Source organism: Vollenhovia emeryi, unplaced genomic scaffold (genome assembly GCF_000949405.1).
Source record: "Vollenhovia emeryi isolate VEMERY1.0 unplaced genomic scaffold, V.emery_V1.0 DF939220.1, whole genome shotgun sequence".
In the NCBI taxonomy this organism is placed as follows: Eukaryota; Metazoa; Arthropoda; class Insecta; order Hymenoptera; family Formicidae; genus Vollenhovia; species Vollenhovia emeryi.
The window spans coordinates 208854-231294 of record NW_011967146.1 but is presented as its reverse complement, the minus strand read 5'-3'; the positions used below and the strand labels follow the sequence as shown (position 1 = coordinate 231294).

The 22441-nt window shown below is 39.3% G+C and overlaps 1 protein-coding gene across 1 annotated transcript in view; it reads right to left on the bottom strand.

The window, feature by feature from the left end:
- LOC105560841 (UPF0489 protein C5orf22 homolog) overlaps positions 1-22441 on the bottom strand; it is a 310466-nt gene that overhangs the window by 240608 nt on the left and 47417 nt on the right. Inside the window, exon 3 of the mRNA XM_012010305.1 lies at positions 7403-7597. Within this exon, the coding sequence (XP_011865695.1) occupies positions 7403-7597 (195 nt within the window). The remainder of the gene's footprint in view (positions 1-7402; positions 7598-22441) is intronic.

Genomic DNA, 22441 nt, shown 5'->3' with positions numbered 1-22441 from the left:
ACCTCATCTTACTTTATACGCGAAACATATTACTGTATACTTTCCAAGAAACGGCCGAAAATTTTTGTTATTTCAAAAAATTTCAAATTAATATTCCATCAAATAAATTTGTCACTTTTGCAAGCGCAGGATCTCGGACGAAGACACGAGGAGAACACAAGGAGCGAGCTGTAATTCACGAAGGCTAACGAGAGGACAGATTCTTTCTGTTCATACATATAATTATTAAATTATAGGAAATAAATTGTTTTGTTAAAAAATCTGGACATAAACACGGATAAACTTAAGGAATAAATTTCCAAGATTCAGAAGTTGCGGCAGCACCGAGCAACACTTAATTTCTTACCCCGAAATGTAGGGGGTAAATGATGTGTTGCGCATTTAGTTTGTACACTTTTCCTTTCTTTTTTCCTCGAGTATTTCACCCAGGTCGAATTGTGGGGCTGTAATGAAGACTGGGTATTTGGTTAATCGAAGATTATACGCGAAAGGGAGGTAACGTTATTAAAGAGATCTCGGGCCGATCTTAACGGCATACTGTAATTTCAGCGATTCATTATCGTCGGTAGGATGCGAATGAAAGAGAGAGGGCGAGAGAGAAAGGAAAAGAGAGTCACGGCTGTTACACGGAGCGCATAAACGCCCCAGCACGAGAGGCATAAAGAGCGCCTCCTTGCGTTTATCGATCTAATTGTCGGAGGGCTTAATTGCGGGGGATGAGAGACGACCTTGAGGAGGGTCGTTGCCGCTACCACCACCTCCGCCGCCACCGCCGCCGCCGCCGAGACTGAAGTTCGAGCTGGGACTTCCGTGAGAGGAGGTAATTACGAAAGTGACCTGCCCCAACGAAATTTGCTTTCCTTCGAAGACCGAGCGCCTTGTTAATGAAGAAACCGCCGTGGCACGTGTTCCGATCCACGTGGACCGGAAGTCAGTATTCTTGCGCAGCAACAGTCGCGAGCAGGAAAGTTTTATAATGTATTTTCATCGGTATGTGCAAGAATGACAATCAAAATTGCTAATTTCGAAACGAAGACATTCGTCGTCCGTTGAATTTAGATACTTTGTTATACTCGATGACGAAATTGAGTATTGAAGGGAGGCACAAAAGAAAGAAAATCGATTTGAAAGCTTCTACAACGTATAATTGCTAAATTATTAATTTAGTTAAATGCAGTAGTTGTGTATAATTGATATATTATGCCGTAAATTAATTAAATATCAAGTAACTAACGCGGTTTCATTCATCATGAACTGTAATATACAATATTATCGATGATATTATGCGTTTTAACGTAACATATTCGCTGTTGTTGCATTGTAATCAACTTAACAACGCTTTGTGTAAAAGTAATTTTGTTAAGGTTGTAGTAAATTAAATATTAATAGATTGTGCAATGGTATAAAATTTTTTGTTATGTGCTAACGTTAAGATGTATAATCACTCAAGCTTTCTGTTAACTTGATTTATTTTTAATTTTAATTTTATTTAAACTGGACAACACAAGCGCGCGCTTTGCGTGCGCCATTTGCTCTCACTGAAAATTCGCGTGGTTTAACAGCTGCAAATAACACGACTGAAGCATGTCGTATCGCACAAGCGAGGCAGCCAATCAGCATCTCGGAAAAGCGACAATACTTCGAGACTTTCGACTATCGATTTAACACGCCTTTTTTTTATATAGGAGGAATCAAGTTAAGAATCAAGTTAACAGGTTAATAATGTATCACATAAATGGACTTATAGAGGCAAGTTCTCTGTTATATGATAGGTTTCTAATATGACATAGCAGGATTTCAACACCCAAATTCAATCACGAATCTTTTTTCGCAACGATTACACAATTTAACAATAAATTTTCCACTTAACAAATTTTGCTCCAAGAGCAATAAATTTATGGTGGATGATGCCTATTAATTTACCAGAAACTCCGCTATCCCATATTAGGATCCTATCTCATAATAAGGGACTTTTCTCTATATAAAAACAGTTAAAAACTGTTTGAGTTTTCCATATGTTTAGAAATTCTGTAATATATGAGTATATTTGACACATGATAAGATTTATTTCTTTTTTACTGAATCGTATTTAGGCAGTATTGTCAAGCAACAATATTAATGCCATTAACGTTCGGATGTGTATCTCCGTTTACAAAGTATTATCAATTAAAGCTAAAATACGACGCTATAATATTGTAACATTTAACAATAATATTGCGGATATTAGTACGAAATATCAACGTAAGTTGAAATATGTATATTGTGGTGGCAGAAAATGCGCGGAAGGGGCCGCGGTTGGTAAAAACGAATAAGAAATAAGGACGGTTTCGATTCAAAAAGTCAGAGCAACTGCAGACGCGCCGAGAAAGAGAAATCTCTCAGCTCGTAACCGGTATGTCTCCTTTGATGGGAAATCCGTGAAAAGTCGAGATTGAATTATCCTACCGTCGTCGCAGGGATAGAGGCGGACGAGAAAGCGAAACGAGAGAAAAAGAACTACAGACGAATACGGAAAGGGATGACGCGAGAGTGGGCGGAGAAGAAGGAGCGAGGGAGAGAGCGAGAGCGCGAGAGGGTGGGAAAATGAGAGAAAATAAAATATAGCCCGGCCATTGGCGCGACTTCGTTTCGTACATTTTATTTGAGCCAATTGGATTTATTTATGCGGGTGGCTCAGGGTTGGGGCGCACGGGAGGGCGAGTGAGGCGGAATGGCGGCCGGTAAAGGAGTTTCCCTCTTTTACCGTCTCGCCACCCCACCACGCCCTTTCGCTGTCCGGGCTCCGCATTTTATTGTATATTTAATTCCTTGTTGTTTATCTCCGTCCCGTTTTCGTACCTCGTGCAGGTTTAAACAGATATTTCAGCAGCAGAAGGCCGCTGTGGGAGCGAAAGGGACGGCGCGACAGGGTGCAAAAAGGTAAAGGGGAAATGGGAGAATAAAGGAGTGATCAAATCTTGCCGAAGGTGGCATTATTGCTCTTTGAATTCCGCTTCTGCATTTTCTGTTGAAGCTGCATTCCCGATATGTTGCGAAATTCAGATTCATTGATACAACAAATTAAACGTTGAATAAAATCGATCAATTTTTATCATCGCAATCGCAAACTATTTAAAGATGAAATATTTAAAAACTCTACATTACGAGCAACAGAACTATGATGACAGATAAATAATAAAAAACAATGGCAAGCGTTGATTTATAGTTCTACGGAAGTAACGTGATAAAGTCTCTTTTTGAAAATGTAATATAAAAAGTATTCCGGAAAAATGTATAAATACGAACATGCTTGTAGAAAGTAAAATTTTCATCTCTTAAAATTATCAATCAGTACTTTGGTATTACTTACAACTTCAATACCTGTTGGATACAATAACGTGACATATACACGTTGTATGGTAAACCATGTATTATTCTATCAGAATATTCTGTGGTTATTCTAGTCAAACAACTAGATCAATCCAATAAATTCTGGCGAAATTGGTAGAACCAATTGGATACAAATGCTAGCAGAATAGCTCGCTTCCGCTTTTGAAACCACGAGTGCCAATTTAGTCCGAGTCAACCCCTCACGCTATTGTTAAACAATATACATTTTTGGAGTTATATAAACTTGAAGTGCAAACAGAGAAAGGAAGAAAGAGAGAGAGAGAGAGTATATGTTATAAAAAAATTCTGATTTAGAGTAAAAATTTAACAAAGAGAAAACTGCGAATGTAATGTTGTAATGCTACAATTTTAAGCGAGTTATTATACAACTGCTTTTTAAAATAAAGGCATAATTTTGAAAGCGCCATATTTACGAACTCTTTTGTGCAAAATTTTTGACAGTACTCCGATTTTTGCACTTACGTTTTCGTTCGTAAAAGTCGGAGACAAAAGAACGACTTCGGAGGAAGAATGAATGCGCGCCGTAGAAGCAATCAGGAGCCACGGAGGATAGGGGAACTGGTTTACTTCCGGTTCGCCCTATTCGCGCCACCATCCGGCACGAGCTGCATTTCTCACGCTCATCTACATACTTGGCTATACATCAATATTCGGAGCGGCCGAAAAACGGATCCCGTTTTGCATACTCGACCCCCCGCTCGTGTCGTTTCTCCTTTCGTAGGGATCCCAGTGGGACATCGCGTGGTAGATCCTGAGAAAGGAGCCGCGTAAAATACACCCTGCGGATCGCCGTTCAAGACTCCGTACATGTCGATTAATTCATGAAGAAAATAAGCCCAACACTCACGTTCTCCTTGCAACGCGAGGCAGTTCGTGCTAAGTGAAGCATGAATGCACTTAATCGAGTTTGTTTATTGCTTGCTATTTCATTAAATTGGTGTGCTGTCCTGTATTTGTCTCATTTACATGATCATTAAAGAATTTATAAGTAAAATAAAAGAAATTTCATGGAAACTTTCCGTTGTCGTTGTGAGACACTGAACAGCTACGATCTCTTTGTATTTCGAATTCCGAGCCGTAAATTAAATCGATATTGAAGTCGGAGCAATACGAAACTCGTTTTAACTGTAGACACAACATGTGGTTAGTTGCTTCCTTGCAAGAAGCTGACTCTTTCTTTCATTTATAATTATTATTCTTTACAGAAGATCGCGGACCGTGGCGCGAGCGGTGCGAGTACGAGTCTGGAGGAAGGAATGTGGATTGCATAATTTAAATAATTCAGGAATGACCCTGACCTCGGTTAGGCTACGGGGTGACCTGCAGTCGGCGATTATAATCACAATGCACCGCCAAGTTCTCAGGGTAAGACAGGTAGCGCCGTCTGACCCGCATACATTAAATTCAAATCATCGGTCCTGTGCATATATATATATTCTATAGAAGATATATGTATGTATACATGGAAGGATAAAAAATTTTCGTCAGATTACGGTATACTTGTTAATTGATCATCTTTGATCCTTTGAAAACGCTATAATTGCTCAAGTGTTTGTTTTTTTTCAACTTCACATATCTAAACCAAGCGGAAAACGCAAAGAGAATAATAAAGAATAAAAAGTAAATAAAAGAAAAGGATCAAGTACCGATTTGGATTTTTAAAAGTTGAATTGGACGCGGCAACGGTTACATCATTCCCTTCGTGCTGAAAGCAGAAACTGGACTTATCCTCCATGGTACACGTAGGCCGAGAAGAACCGAATATTTAACCGGCGTGCATTTAAATGGCCCGATTCGCAACATTAACATAACGGTAAGCAATTCCGGATGTCAAAGCTTGACTGCGTTCTACGTTCAAGGGTACGCATCTCGCCGAGATCCCACGGTGAGAAGTTAAATTGTTCGGCCTTGAAATCAGCCAATTCGAATATAGGAGGATAGCTGACGTTTTCTAAATGACATGCAAGATGCACGCGGCGTGGAACTCCGTGAGAAATTATAAACGATCTGGCTGGATCAAAGGCTTTTCGACAATTGGAGATATGCAAAGTAGAATTCACAGAGTATGCAGCAACCGTTCACCGTTGTACATATCGGTTATAGGTTGTGAAAAACGCGACGCGAAACCTTATGCAAATAATATTTAAAAAAAGACAGAGAGAGAGAGAGAGAGAGAGAGAGAGAGAGAGAGAGAGAGAGAGAGAGAATTGTGTGAAGAGCTGTACATTTGTAGTATGCCTTATTAATACATTTGTTAAAAATTTTTTGTAAGTTTTCGATTATTTCGATCATTAGAACAGAATGTAGAATTTATAGAAGAATATAAAAAAAATTCTGAACAAATCAATATTAAAATACGTTGGCACTAAATGTTCACAGTAGCAACGTATAAATGATTGCCGGTATAGATATAATTGTTTCACTTATACATTCAATTTTTATTATAAAAAGTAATAAGTACGCTCCGTATTTAGACCTGCACGCGTGCACTCGTAATTAAACTCGTTTGTAATTTATTTATGGATTCAAATGACATACTGTTGCACTTTATAAATGACGATGCAATTAACATTTCCATTTCATCGACAAAATTTGTTATACATTCAACGCGTGATGTTAGTTACCATAATCCGGTAATTAAGTAAATGCAGCTACAACCGCGACTAGCTATTCACAGAATTCAGTTGATTTAACAATTACAATATATCATGGTAAATCGTACTTGGTAAAAACTATTGGAATGTATGCAGGAGATGATTAACATTGTTTTATTTCCGGAAGAGGTAATATTTAAAATAATTTAAATTCGCATAAATATCGTTTACGTTTACATAAAAACGAATACGTAGTACGTCTAAATTAACCTGACCTCTGTATTGCATTTAAATCAGAAACAATCTAAGACCGTTTGCTCTACGCATCGTACAGTAAAAGAATTTACGCGTGCCTAACAGTGTTACTTGTTAATTAAGTGTAAACCTATATTTGCTTCCTGTCAACATCAATATCGCGCGAATTATTTACGAGCAATCTGGGACATACCATATTGAGCGTATCATAAAATAAGAATGACTGAAAATATTTCCGATCACTGACCGCCCCTTTACAAGCAGCGCAACGAAAAATATCCAACAGCCATCATTAATAACAAACATCTATTATAATAAAACGATTTTGATCGAATTTTGATCGAACCAATGCGAATCTTTCAAATAACGGGAATCCACCGGAAATTTATCGAGATCGGTTTATCGAAAGTCGCGTGTGTATCATCGTGTCGATTTTAATTAATGCAAAAACGTCTGATTTTACCGAATAACGCGACACACGTGGCATACTAATAATAGCGTGCGATCGAGATTGGCGAACGGCGTGGCCGGGGCAGAATTAACGTTTCGATGCTCGGAACTAAACGGCTGAAGGGTTGTAAGCTGGTATGCAGATGAGCCGACATGGTCGACCCCGGAGGCGGATGTTAGCAGTCTGCAGCTACGTAGACAATAGGCCAGTGCCATTATGTCCGTCGAATCCTAAAACCCCATAGAGTCGTTCTTCTCTGTCTATTATCCCGCTGGTGGCAGGCCACATTGTGTATCCGGCCTGCCACGGGACTACGGCCATTGTCGGTCCACCTAATTATTCGCAAATCTTCCGCTCGTTGGCGGTGGCTCTCCTCTGATTTGCGAAATTCCACCGCTTCTAAAGCTACCCGGCTTGGTCACGATTTACCCAATCTCCCTCACTCCCTCGTTTTCCCACCCAATCAGACTTACGCAAAGTCAGATATTTAACGACTGATAATATTCTCGTGCTCACTCTCCTCACTTTTCTTTCCCGCTTAAGCTTGTTTAATAATATTGTATTATTCTTAATTGTTTCAAGTACACAAATGAAGAAGACTGTACGTAGGGGACATTTTTAAGAGAATAAGTCTTTCCATTATCTCATATTAGGTGCCTATAGAGCTAAAAAAAATCGCCTCATTTTTCGTATGAATTTAAAACAAACTCACCTCTGGATCATTTGATTCCGCCCTTTTATATGTAAATAGAGGAGCCAACTTGTCGTAAAGGTTTACACGCTCGTGGAGATCTTTGAACGGGTTTTTAGTACTAAAGAAATCGAGGTCGATGTCCAAGATGTACGGGGTATCCTTTTCAGGAAGATATTGGCGCAGTGTTGAGCTGACAGCTGTAAAGTCGTCTTTCTGCAACATAAATATCAAACAATTCATATTAGAACACATGCCAGTTTATATTTATTTTTACTTTTAGGTAACATTTCGATAATCTTAAATATTTTTAATATTATAGAACTTTCACGGATTAATCTTTTGATATTATCGAATGTTCTTCCCAACTTTCCTTTAATCTACAAAACTTTTATGCGTATACAAAAACACTTTACATAACTGCGAGAGTAAACAGTGGCTCGCGTAGCTTTACAAATTTTTTACATTTTCTGCATTTTTGTCACTAATAGTCGTACTATTTTGGCTATTTGTCACTGGAAGCGAGGTTATTCACTGGAAGCTATCGCGTGATGAAACACGGGCATTCAGTTCTGCGAATTAGCGACGCTATATTACTCAATCCTTTTTTTTTTTTGACGCTGTTCGCTGAGCGCTGACATCACTGCCGAAACATTGACGATAATTACCAATAAAATGATCGATTGCCGATGTTATATCGACGACCCACGGTCCAATTTTCGAACGGGATTTCCACCACCATAGGAACACAGGGGCGGTCGGCGAGGAGAAATCAGCGACGTGCGCAACCGTTCGTATGAACCGGATATTGTTCGTAGCGGGGCAAAACGATGCCGCCCGCGTATAGAGGGTTTTTTGTGACGCGCAAAAAACAATGACTGCACTCGAATTAATTCTGTTAGAATTGATACTCGGGGCCCGGCGCTGGGATCGCAATTTGCATGCGTTCACAACAATGAAATACAACGGCGCGCGCGGGGTGAGCTGCAATACTATCGCGAGGAGAAGAGGAAAAAAGGGGGAAGAAATGGGAGGAGGGGAAAAACCAACAATCAGACTGAGCAGTGGCTCTCAAAGCTCGCATCGCTTCCGACGCGTTGATAATTTTCGAAGGAAAGTTTCACGATCGAATTGTATGAGAAAAGTTAAGTGTAACAAGAAACAGTAAAATATGAGATCTTACCGAAAATAAATCTTTACACAGATATAGAATAATTATTTTTTGACAAGTGACACGACGCGTTTAGCATAGGATTATTATAAATTTTTTAACACTTTTTTTTTATCTTGCATGCCATTTTGCTCCCATATTTCCTCGTGTTATAATTTTTTCACTAAACATTTAAATACAAAATTTAAAAAGGAACGGTGATTTGAAGCTATTAAAATAATCTGTGTTTTCATAAATTATCAAACGCTAAAAGTGCTAGACAATTTGAATAAAAAATTAGAAAAATATTCTATCGTATATTTTTTTTGTATATTTCCCGAGACCTAGAAAAAAATCTGTCGTTATTTTCAATATTTTGTTAATACAAAGTTAAAAAACAGTTAAAAATGTTTTGTCGTAAAATATTATGGCTATGCTTGAATCACAAATAATATAGTTATTATAGTTTGAATGCAGCTGCGGAATTTTCTGAAGCTGAGCGCGATTAATTTTTTGTGCTCCCGATCTGCCACGTCGACTGATAAGAGTGCTCGTTTTGCGCAACCTTCGCATCACGCTCTACAGATGTTCATCGGTCTTGTGTCTGATTTAATACGTACGTTCTCCGAACCACACTGCTCGCGAATCCACTTGACGATGATGTCAACGAAAGCAATATTCGTAAATGTATTTTTGATTAGAATCTTTTACAAAGAAATATCTTTCTCGCGCTCCTTTTTTCCTTTGGCGATGAGCTCGCAGAATTTTACCGTGCACAATTATTTTCGTACGCATTAAGTTAATTTCTTATCGTTCTCATAAAAGGCATAATAATCATAATACTTGTGCAAATGCCACGATGTTGCAATATGACAAGTGGAGGGTCCGCAAGATACAAAATTGCATAAAAGCTATTTGCGATTCATGTTTGAATAATTTTTAAAAATCGTATTCTTATCTCGCAAATGTGCACGAGTGGCAAGCAAGGCCGACAAAGTGAGGCGCATGTGCACAAAGGCATGCGATATTCCTGTCGAACAATCCACGAGGAAATATCGAGTAATTCTTTTTCCGAATTGTCTTGCGCGTTACGTCGAGTGTAACAAAGGAAAGGCTGCAGGCATACGACGGCAATAATAATTATCGAAGGAATTTCCATGTGTCATATTGTTTTCGAGTAATCTCCGATAGTTTTTCCTTCTTGCTTGGCTAATGCCTCGCAGGCACGCATTAACATTTAAAATTTTCTTCGTACGAGTCCGCCATTATACGATATGCACGACACGCGAACAAATTGCACGTGCGTTAAGAACTTTCCACTCAATGCGGTGATTAATATTTTCAAACGAAACGTCATTATGCTATACATATATTTCATTCGCGATAATAGCTGCATTTAATGCGGCTGTATAATTTATCGCGTCAAGTATTTTCCTTATCAATCGTTACTTTTTTTATGAACATCTTCAGATTTAAATTTCGATTCACGCTGTAAAATTGCATGAATAACAAAAGTAGAATTTATACGATTTAGAATGGAAATGCGTACATTGCAAATCGTAATTTTTATACCTGTTGTTCGGGTGACATATTTTATTTATAGCGCATGACGTCATGTTAATTTGTTTTTGTCAGTTGTGGCGCATCTTTTATTACCATGCATAAAAGAAATATGATAATGTATTCCGTGTACTATTAACAATCGCCGATTACAATGTAGGGAAATGCTCAAAGAGAAATGTCATTGCCGGCTAAATTTAAATCGTTCGGCGGCGATAGTCGGACATTGCACCCGGCGTATAACTGCAATAACACACAATAATCCGTCGACTTCGGTTTCGGCAGATATTTTCGTCCACGCATGCAAGTTAAAATACGGTCGATCAATAGCGATCACTTTCTTACGTATCACACAATATATAATATGTGTACGAAAGTATACAATTCACGAATATTCATGACTTCAGTCTTGCAATTTATAATTAACATAAAATAGAGAGACAAAACAGTAGAAATTCACCAATTTTCATTGTTAAGTAAAACAATACTTGTATCAATTTTTTAACATTGAGACTAATTTTTAATCTTTTGGTGATTTATATTCAAACGATTTTTATATTAACTGTATGGTTTTTGTTTTTGGAAATCTAGAATATTTGAAATCTTTAATATTCGGATCGCTTTAAAGAATGATAAAACTTTATCTTACATTCCATTATTTCAGAGTTTAAAAATTACTCAAACACATATACATCTGAAAGATTTCGGCTTCTTCCTGACAAACTCCAATAAGCGCATTTCGAAGAGCAATTAGACGTGGGAGCTGCATTCACGCTAATGAATATGCTTGAATAACGCCAAACGAGCCTCACGAGAAGCACGTGGCCGCTCGCAAAAGGCCTCTACGTTTCTATATGTTCCTTCTATGCGGCAGAGATCGCCGGTCACAAACGCCGTCGCGGCTGCAGTTAAGGCGAGCAGTGCCACATGCAAATGGTTGCATTGTCTTGACCTAAAGTGGCGTGATCTCCGTCGGCTTATTGTGCTTTCACCAGCAGCTATGAGAGAGCACAACAGCCTCGCAAAAATCGCAACTCGCTCATTTGCACCAGTTGAGTAACACACGCGCTATGCGAAAACACGCGAATTTTTCATTAAAGTGGAACGTGTTTTTCATTGCTCTCTAAAAATCAATCAGTGGATTATCCCTGAAAACAGTGAATATTTATTGATTCATAGTTATAAGTAGAGCACTGAATAATTCAGTGCTAACTGTTTTCAGTGATAACGCACCGATTGACTTTTAGAGAGTGTTTCGTGGCAATTATATCGAATAAATTCAGAGTCTAAGGCAGATTATTAATTGGACTCGAGATGACCGTAAAATATTCCGTAACTGCGATTGACTAGTGCGACTTTTCGAAAAGGAGAAAACGTAAAAACTTGAGCTTGTACTATCGAGCCCGATGTATAAACGTAACGCGAGTATTGTTCCAACCCTCGTTATTTTTATTCTCCTTCTTAATTAGGTTGCATTTTCACTTCTTTTTTCTTAATTATTGCACTATTATCCACAGAAATGATATGTATGGTATATATTTGAGATACAGACGTTACACGAGAGAGTATTGCAATATAGTAAGCTCAGGGTCCGTAGATTCTCCGAGCTTAAAGGATCAGTCATTCCTACGGGAATTAATTCGATACTACGGTATTCTCCGACGTAACCGAATATCTATTTAATAAATCTCGAAATTGGAGTATATGTGTACGTTTTCTATCACAACTGCGCTAAGCTGTTTCAGATAGCAAAGCGCTCTTGGCTTCGCCCTGCACTAATTGCTTCGTTATCGAGTTAATTATAGAGTTGCATAGAACATATGTAAATGAACTATAATGACACACGATAAAATAATAATATAATGTGTTTGTGTTTTATAAATTTCGAACGGATGATTTTATATTGTAATATCATGAATGTACTCGAGAAAAAAAATTCCGTATTATTTATTAGTCTGGATAAATGGGATGCTTAAGCGGTTTTTATCGCAACACATTGTTACAATAGATTGCTACAACTCGATATAGATATGAGAAACGAAACAACATCTGCGTAATCACAAATTATTTCCTTCTCCAATCCGATACGCATTCGCTCGCTCGCGATACAATGAGTCTGCATGTAGCGAACATTACGCAAGCGAGCGAAGCGAATATTCAAGATTCAACGCAGAAGTATAGTCACGTTTTTATAGAGTCCCCCGGTGTCGCGTCCCGCGCTGATCCCGCGCTTAGACTCGCGCGCGTCGATAATTAATTAATACGTGTTACGCAACGGGCGTGGGCGGTGCCCACGCTCGATGCCCGATGACGATCGTATCCATTGAATTAGTACAATTTGCAAGCGTCGCGCGTTTGCCCTCGCTCGCGCGGCGTCGGTCGTCTTTCAATCGCGCGCCCGCACGCGAATCCACGTCCGTGCGCTCGGTCGATCGCACGGCTGCCGATCCCGATGCATTGTTCTTCGCACACGGCGAATTAGTTTTATGGACTCGGGGTCGAGTACGGCAGACGGTGCGTTAATTAAAACGATACCCCCCGTCGGCACGCGCGAGAATTCAAATTTCGCGCACATGTCAAACCTATGCCCCGTGCACGAGCCGTTCCCCCACGCACGACGCGTTTCCCGCTACGCGCAAATCAATCCTCTCTTAAATCTCAAATTATACGATCAACTTCGACCACCTCGCGGGATAAATGTGGGCTTCTTTTCTAGTACGGTGTCAAACGGAGTACGTATTCCTCGATGCCATTCTGTCATATTTTCAGTTTCTCTCTTCAGCTGCTCCAGCACTCGATATGATCCGTCGCTCATTTGTTTTTCCGCTTATGTAAAACAGCGCTTAAATTCATAGAACGGATTCAAATAATAATAACGTTTTATGGTACTATTGCATTTGTCGTACGATGAATTTTTTAAGCGTGTTAATTGACTACAGGATAGACAATTGCTAAATATTCGAGAACTTTCCCATTTCCTGCAGCCAATTTAATACGAAAAATAATTAAGTATCTAGTTTATATAAATATGCATGTTAGTTGTCGCAATTTGTTGTGATCATTACTTTTGTGCTTTTCAAATACTCGAGAACTTTTCTATCCTGCAGCCAATCAACACGCTTGAAAAATTTATCGTACGACAAATGTAACACCATGAATAGGAAAGTTATTTTTTAGTAACAAGTACACGGAGAGAATTTTCTCTTAAAATTTACCCTGAAACTCATATGAGCGTGGAACAACATGGCATTTTCAAGAACTTTATGAGAGTTTTCTGAAATTTTACCATACGTTTTATGTAGTTAATGATTTTCGAAAGCAACTCGTTATAAAAGGTAACGAACGTTATTTTTTAAGTAACGGTAAAGTTACTTAAAAAATAACGTTCGTTACCTTTTTCGTTACTTTTTAATTCTGAAACCAGATCAGACAAACTACAGCAACTACTTCTGTAATAGGTCTTTTACTAACGAAGATATTAATAAAACAAATTTAATTTTAAAGTTGTAAAGCCATGAAAAATTTAAGGAGATAAATTTTAAAACGCTCAAAATGTATAATAAATAAAAAATTTGATTTCTATGAAAGGAATAAATGTAGCTATAGTTCTTTTTATTGTACTCTCAGTTTTTCGTTCCAATTTTTAACTCAATAATTTTAAACTTATCTTAAATATAACGACCCATGAAAATAATAGATTATGAATATCAAACGGTGCCTGAAGATTAAATGTAAGAGAATATAGTTATATTTTATAACTAGGTTCGAAATATAAAAAGTAACGATAAAGTAACTGTTAAATTCGTTACAGTTACTAAAAAAAGTATCTACGCTACCGTTACAAAAGAAAAAAGTAACGTCGTTACCTGTCCGTTACCAAAAAAAGTAACTTGTAACAGTAACGGCGTTACAAGCAACGCGTTACTTCCTGTGTACGAGTCTTATACGGTCGGGCTGGGTCTTAGCGTCTAATAAGTCCCAGTCTACAATAGATGATTTAAGCCCTAAGCTTTAAGAAATTGGCCAATCACGGTCAAGTATGAGTAGAATGCGCGACTGTGATTAGTCAATTTCTTAAGGCTTAGGGCTTAAATCTCTATTGTAGACTGGGACTTATATTCGGTTTTGATATCAGACATTAAGGGCCACTATTTCCAACGTCTGTTGGCTTTTAATAATAACTAACCGAACGTTAACTTTTTTAGAATGGCCAATAGGAATTGACTGTTAATCTGAATAGCCAATAGAAATTGGAAGTTAACGGTCGGTTAGAATTAACAGACGTTGGAAATAGTGGCGTTACGTTATTTATACAAAACGGTAAAATTCACTTATTATTATTCATAGGACAAGCAGAGATGCATTCGCACGCGAATAGAAGCAGATTCCGGACAAGGAATTAATAGAAGATCGAAAGTATCCCTCGATCCCCGACTCGGGCTCCTATGTTTCACGTCCGGCGTGTCACGATGTGTCTTCCTATCTATAGAAATCCCGCCGTACAAATGCTGTCGGTGCTCGTAAAGACGTCAAGCCTACCCCTCTCTTCGATCAACGTCGCACGGCACGTTCGAGCACGTGGAGAGAAGCCGGCATACCGCCGCAACGTTCGTCACGACGAGTCAGCACGTTTTGTAGGAGGGCCTCGCCGGCTTCGTGGACGAGGGCCTTGGTGCTCAGTATGCAAGCTCGGTGGTGGCCGCATCCGGTAGGTATGCACTCACGCGCGCAAGCTCGGAAACTCACGTTGCATTATGTATCCGTATGTCGATACCGGGCACCACGCGTCAACGCGATGATAAGAATAGAATAATAGAATTTTCTATGAACCTCTCGCGTCGCCGGGGCGGCGTCGGGGAGAGAAGACGCTATTGCAAAACGAACAAAATGTCCATGGTGCTCTCTCTCCCTCTTCTCCCCCCCCCTCTCTCTCTCTCTCTCTGTCGGCTGTCGCTGACGAGAGACGACAAGCCGCGTTCACCCGCTGCGTCTCTCGCGTGTATCTCGTCGGCAGATCTCGCCTCGTACGTCTTTCTTGCGTCGATATCAACGCTGAAGTGCCGTTAAAGTGCCACCGCGTCAGTGCTCCGTCGAAAAAAAGAATTGGTCGCGTTCCATCTTCTTGCGCGACGCCGAGATACGCCCGGCTTCCTTGGGAAATGGAGCCTCGCGAGTGAGGAAGGCAGAGATCATTCTTTTTGCGGGCAAACGCGCGCACAGAAATATGCGCTCATCCAAATTGCAACGATTACAGCGCATATAAATATTGCAGTAATAATTACAAGAAATATTTTCAATAATATTAAACGTCAATCGTAATGAAATGTTAAAAGTGCGACTCGTTAGCTTTCGCAAACAGACGATAGACAAAGCGTTCCCGAATAGATAAAACAGTCCAAATACTTCGGAAGGGAGGGTGTAAGAATTTTGAGCGTGATAAACCGTTGTTGAACTCGTATAAACTGAGTACAAATATAACGATCATAATTGTCGAGCAAGGTATACACTTCAATTTTGGAGAAACTCAAGATTCTCGTAAACTGAGCGTTTAGAAAATCGTGTGTCTTTTCCAATTTTCAATTGTAAGGCAACTGCTCGACCAGCTACAAAATTACACGGAGAGAATTTGCTCTTAAAATTTACCCTGAAAATTACGTAATCGTGGGACAACGTGACATTTTGAAGAACTTTATGAGAGTTTTTGGAAATTTTACTAGTAAAATGTGCACCAAGTCTAATTGCTAGTAAAATGTATGGTAAAATTTCAAGCAGCTCTCATAAAGTTGTTCAAAGTGCCATATTGTCCCACGATTACACGATTTTCAGGATAAATTTTAAGAGAAAATTCTCTTCGTGTACAAATCTTCCCAAGCGACTGGAGACTTAACACTCTATGCCGGTGGTCTCATCGGCCTTAAAGTATCACGACATTGAATGTCGTTACAGAGAAAACCGCAGCGTTCGAATCCTGCATACGCACGTAGAAAATCCGACTGGTATCGTTCCTCTTTGTACATACGAGAAATAGGGTTATGCACATTTTGGCGCGGCTATCTTTTGCCTAATCGCATTTTTCTGCTCACTTCCGGCGAGCGTTGCCGACGTCGACGTTCGGCGTTGCGTCGCGTAATGCGACGGTCTCGGCCTCGTCGAAATAAATTGCGCGAGATAAGTTTCGCTCCCATATTTGCGTGCTACCGGGCTATACCATCTTAACGCTGCCGCGATTCTACGGCTGGTAATTGTCGGCCAATTACCGTGGCGCTGACGTATTTAGTCGCATGCGAAAAGAGCCGTCCATTGTTCGCTTCCCGTCTCGGTACCCGCGCTCCTAATTACGTATAATGTCCGCCGGGAAATCGCGGGCGATACATCCGCGAACGTGCGTCTCGTCCTATTGTTTACGCGAGCAATCGACGCCTTTCCCCCTCGGCAAAACTGTAAAAGTTTACCGGAAAATCTCGGAAACGGCCGCTCGTTAAAAGCCAATTTTCTACGTGACCGTCCGTAACGTAATAACGTACGTTTCCTATGTCATATCCTTTCGCGAGACTCGATATATATTAACTCTTTATACGCGTCACGAGTATAAAAATCACACGCGCTACGCATGTACGCGTATACCTTTTTCTAAACAATTTGCACGTACATTAATATCTTCACAGCTTGCGCCCAGAAAAAACATTTATTTAGGTTCAACAGATGAGATACGTTGAACTCAGGTTTCTTTGTATCCACTCAATTTTTATTTTCTTCTACTAAAACATTTGCTAGCCTAAAGAAATAGATATGCATTTTCTTAGAAATTTCAGTCTCAATCGAATAAGATTTTGGTTAAGATGAAGAAATCGTTTCTTTGAAATCACATGAAAAGAGAGACGACCGCCTGGTGAGAGGGCGGTCCAGGTTCAAACCCTGGCAGAGATAATATTTTTCGCAATAAATTTCAAACAAGAAATATTTAGACACTAACATCCTGTCACGGCTCTTTAATCTTTACTACTTCGAAATTGCGTTAAATAAAAAATCTAGTAAGTCAAAATTCACAGAAAATATGTTTGATTTCAAAGAATTATTTTCTTTTTTCTAGGTGTAACCGAATATCTATTTAATAAATCCCGAAATTGGCGTATATGTACGTTTTCTATCACAACTGCGTTAAGCTGTTTCAGATAGCAAAGCGCTCTTGGCTTTGCTACGCACTAATTGCTTCGTTATCGAATTAATTATAGAATTGCATAGAATATATGTAAATGCACTATAATAATATACGATAAAATATTAATATGATATGTTGAAACCCTGGTAGAGATAATATTTTTCGCAATAAATTTAAAACAAGAAATATTTAGACACTAACATCCTGCCATGGCTCTTTAATCCTTACTCCTTCGAAATTGCGTTAAATAAAAATCTAGTAAGTCAAAATTCACAGAAAATATGTTTAATTTCAAAGAATTATTTTCTTTTTCTGACTGCAACCGAATATCTACACTCAGTCCAAAAAGAAAGCGGTACACTTCAAATTTGTCAAAAAAATTACCAAATTTTGAATGACTATAACTACGCGAGTAATAATGATAAAAAGGTTTTTCAAAAAAGAAATTGAAGCTTGGAGTTTCTACTTTAAGAATCTATACATCAGAGTTTTGCGAGATAATTTTTTCAAAATGGCGGATGATAAAACGAGAGTATGCGAAATTGAAAACTTTTCGGTCGAGTTTGCGACGATCCATGGTGAGAGGCAAGTGTTGCAACTTAATGGGATAAAAAGCATGCGATAGTACAGAGTTTCTCCCTCAAAATGCTTTTTTACTCCTTTCGATACGATGATTTTTCACTGAGATATGTGCATTTGAATAAAAAGGCCGGTTTTTACTTCAAATGCACATATCTCAGCAAGAAATCATCGTATCGCAACGAGTAAAAAAGCATTTTGAAGGGGAGACTCTGTACTATCGCATGCTTTTTATCCCCTTAAGTTGTGACACATGCCTCTTGCCATGGATCGTCGCAAATTCGGACCAATATTTTTCAATTTCGCATGTTTGAGCTTTATCATCCGCCATTTTGAAAAATGTATCGCACATAACTGCGATATAAAAATTTTAAAAGAAGCAATCCGAACCTTGAAAATGCTTTTTAGAAACCCCTGCTAGCTGCATTAGGTGATGAGATATTCAATTTTGAATTTTTAATAATGCCCAATTTTAACTATTGCAAGGATAAAAATTCCAGGTTTTGCTAACAACCGTGGTATTTTAAAGCTCATAACCGTCCTCGAATTGTGAGCGTTCGACGTGTATATGCATGTGTTACTTACAATTATTTGACGAACCACGGAATTTTACCATTCCAGACTTTGAAGGGGAGACTCTGTACTATCGCATGCTTTTTATGCCATTAAGATGCAACACTTGCCTCTAGCCATAGATCGTCGCAAACTCGGACGAAAATTTTTCAATTTCGCATGCCCTCGTTTTGTCATCCGCCATTTTGAAAAAATTATCTCGCAAAACTCTGATGTATCGATTCTTAAAGTAGAGATTTTAAGCTTCAATTTATTATTATTTTTTTAGAAACCTTTCTAACATTATTACTCGCGTAGTTATCGTCATTCGAAATTTGGTGAATTTTTGACAAATTTTAGGTGTACCGCTTTTTTTGGACTGACAATGAGTGTATTTAATAAATTCCGAAATTGGAGTATATGTAGGTACATTTTCTATCACAACTGCGTTAAGCTGTTTCAGATAGCAAAGCGCTCTTGGCTTTGCTCCGCACTAATTGCTTCGTTATCGAGTTAATTATAGAATTGCACAGAATATATGTAAATGTACTATAATAATATACGATAAAATAATAATACGATATGCTGAAACTCTGGCTGAGATAATATTTTTCGTAACAAATTTAAAACAAGAAATATTTAGACACTAACATCCTGCCAGAGCTCGTTAATTCTTACTCCTTCGAAATTGTGTTAAATAAAAATCTAGTAAGTCAAAATTCACAGAAAATGTATTTGATTTCAAAGAATTATTTTCTTTTTTCTGGGTGTAGCGTAATATAGAGTATAGCAACAACTTAAAAATACCAAGTCGTGGCGGGACAGGTGCAAAATGAATTCTCTCTTTGCGTCAATTTGAAATGCAAGTCAAAGCAAAAAAAAATGATAGGCATAGAAAACCTGATAAGATAAGAGCGCCTCTGCGTTCGTCGTATAACGTAATCGGCGACGGCGGCGCCGCGTAATTTGTTCTCGCGCCGAGATTTTCATGTTTATTTATTATATTATCTATATTATCATCGTACTCGGGAGCGCGCGGGTTATAAAATTTCTCACTCGCCGTCTTCCTCACGTCCGTTCGCCGTGTATTCTTCGCCAACCACCGTGTCGCTCGCCGTACTCTCCTCCTTCATCGAACGGCGCAAATTATGCCCGTGTCTGACCTTTAATTCTCTAATCAATGACCGGACTGTCGGCCGCGCCGCGCTAAAACGTTATAACACTTTTGTGGACACCTGTAGAGCTTCTAGTTAAGCAAACCTGCGATTATCTGTTATTAGCAGCTTGCGCGCACGAGGTAGATAGAGGATAGACAACATTGTCTTGCATCGTGGCATAATTAACTCTCGCGTTATTAATTAGCGCTGGTGGTACGCCATCAGTGCGGCTTATCCTGTCCACCCAGTCGCACTCGCGAGCTCGTGTTCTTACGTGTCTCTCGTTTCCACGTGACTCGCGCCACGAGAAGATGTGTAACGATCGCGCAATGCGCTTTTACAGTGCGTTTTTACTGTACTATTTATCGCGATTATTTCATCGTTTTCTGTGACCGTCGTCAAATATGGACTTGAGACCGACTGAATGGCAATTAAAATAGCTTCCGTTGTGTGACGGGGGAAAGTTGTCGTATCTATCCGGATGAATCAGCTAATTATATTAGCTGATTCATCCGGATAATTCTTCAAATTGGACGTCGCCTTCGGAATTTTCGATGCCTTTGTTTTAATTTGTATTATATGCAAAAATTATTTCAGCTCAAATTTTATTGCGCGTACATTTTTACAGCAATACGTTAAAAATGAGATTTGTTACGACAGAAAGTCCAATCAGATTATAACTTGCATAATTCTTGGCTAGCATTTTACGTCCTCCGTTTCTAACGTTGAGATAATTAATTTGTAAGAAAACAAAAGACACAATATAATTAGCTCTCTCGCACAACAATCTTTAAAATACATACATTCAATTTCAAGTATCGAACCAATATTGTTCCTTACAGGTACAAAAGTTCTCGTTTCCTTCGCCCAAGTCAAGTGTACACTGAACACTTTTCTCGCGAGCGTACGATAGTAAAAGTGTTCGAGATTTGTGCGGGAGGAATTCAATAGTAAGACTTCAAAGTGCCATAAAAAACTCCGACCGCAGGCCGCATACCAACAGTTGGCGAAACACACGTCTCTCTCTCTCTCTCTCTCTCTCTCTCGAGATGGAACAAGAGGAAGAGAGAGAGAGAGAGAGAGGGGGGGGGAGGGTGGAGAAGAGAGATAGAGCAAGAGGTCAGTGTGGACCGCGCGGGAGACGGAGAGCGGGAGAAAAGGGAGCAAAAGAGAGCTCGATCGCGGGCTGCAGATGCCGGCGATAGCGCGTATAAAAGATGTATCTACATTTAGTTCGGACAGGCACCACTTTATTCGCTCGCCGAGCGCTAACAAGTGTTTTCCATCGACCGGAGCCGGCGCTTCAAAGATCCGCCGCGTGCAACCGGTCTGCCACGAAGTCGCGCTACTTGCTTGGTAGCTCGTTTGGAATTGCGGTAAATCTCGGCCGCGCGAACTACGCTGTCAATCGCGCGGAGCCGAGTTTTGATTTACCTCACGCGCACGTCGTCCCGCATCCGTTGGCGCGTGTTAACCGGATGTTCTCCGCGACCGGCGCGCACTTTCCATCCATTTCGCCAATCCGGCGTCGCGCGGTATCCTCGCCATATATCTTATCTTGAAAATATCTACGCGAACGCTAATTATCCGCGGTGGTGATAAAAGATTTCCTATCGTACTTCAATTTCACATTCGCACTCTTGCCGATATCAAACGGTAGATCTACCCGCATGTCAGATATATGTCTCGGAAATAGCTACACTAAAAAAAAAATATCTTGCAACTGCAGTAACAATTTTCTAGGTACAACAAAATAACTGACATATCTAAAATAGCTGACATATCTCAGTAGCCAATACTACGAAATCGCATGTTTTGTATTTAATCAATTTAAATAGCGGAAACAAAATTTCTACTCGAACTGTTTTTCCGTGACGCCCATCCATTATAACATTTAATTGTGGTAAACAGTTATATTTCCTTACAAAGATTGTTTTAGCTGTGATGCCGAAATTCATTTTTATCCAATGTGAATGATTAATATTTAGTCACAAAACCTGAACTGTCCAGAAGACATTACTAGAATGTTGCTACAAATTTTGTAGACTACAATTTTCTAACAGATACAAAAAATAGCGATAAACTTTTGTTGCGACACCTAGAAATCTACCTGCGTTAGTAAGATATTGTTTCGCGTGTACACATTTTCTCTACACATTTTCTAAGATGAACAAATCGTTTCGAGAAACATTTAAGCCAATTTAATCTCAGCTATTGACTGTATTTATTACTAATATAAATGACTGTGTGCAACACACAATATGTTCACAAAACTATTTAATTATATTATTTAATATTCTAGATATTGAACTATACGTCGTGCTTGTACGTAGATTTCTGCAAAATTTCGTTATGTATGAAATATCCTGTTCCGTTCGTACGCTTTATGTGCTTATTGTTAGCGTAGTTCTCGAACGGAGACAAAAATGTAAGTAGGAATCGGAGACTATAAGAACACAGGCGCAATATTTCATCCTTTATAGAAGTCGGTTCGCATGCTAGAAACGCTCAACCTCACGAAGTCGAGAACTTCTGGCTTTGATGGGGATTACAACATCGACTTGGAGCTCTCGAGGATCACGATTCGGTGACGTGTGGGGCTAGCCAGCTATCCCCGGGTACCGCCGTAGACGGATGCATATAAACGTAAAGTTTACTGTGGAAGGTCACTACATGTCGACTTGAGCATAGAAATGAACATTTATCCGCGGAAGCAGGCAACTGCCTCTAACGGGTAACGTTTGACCAGGGAAATACAGCTGCGATGATCTTTCGGTTCATCTAACTTTTTCAGATGTGCTCGCTTAAATATTCCCACACGGAGGGAATTTTCACTTAACATTTATCCCTGAAAATCGTGTAATTTTATGAGAGCTTCTTTTTCTAACTTTACCGTACCGTTT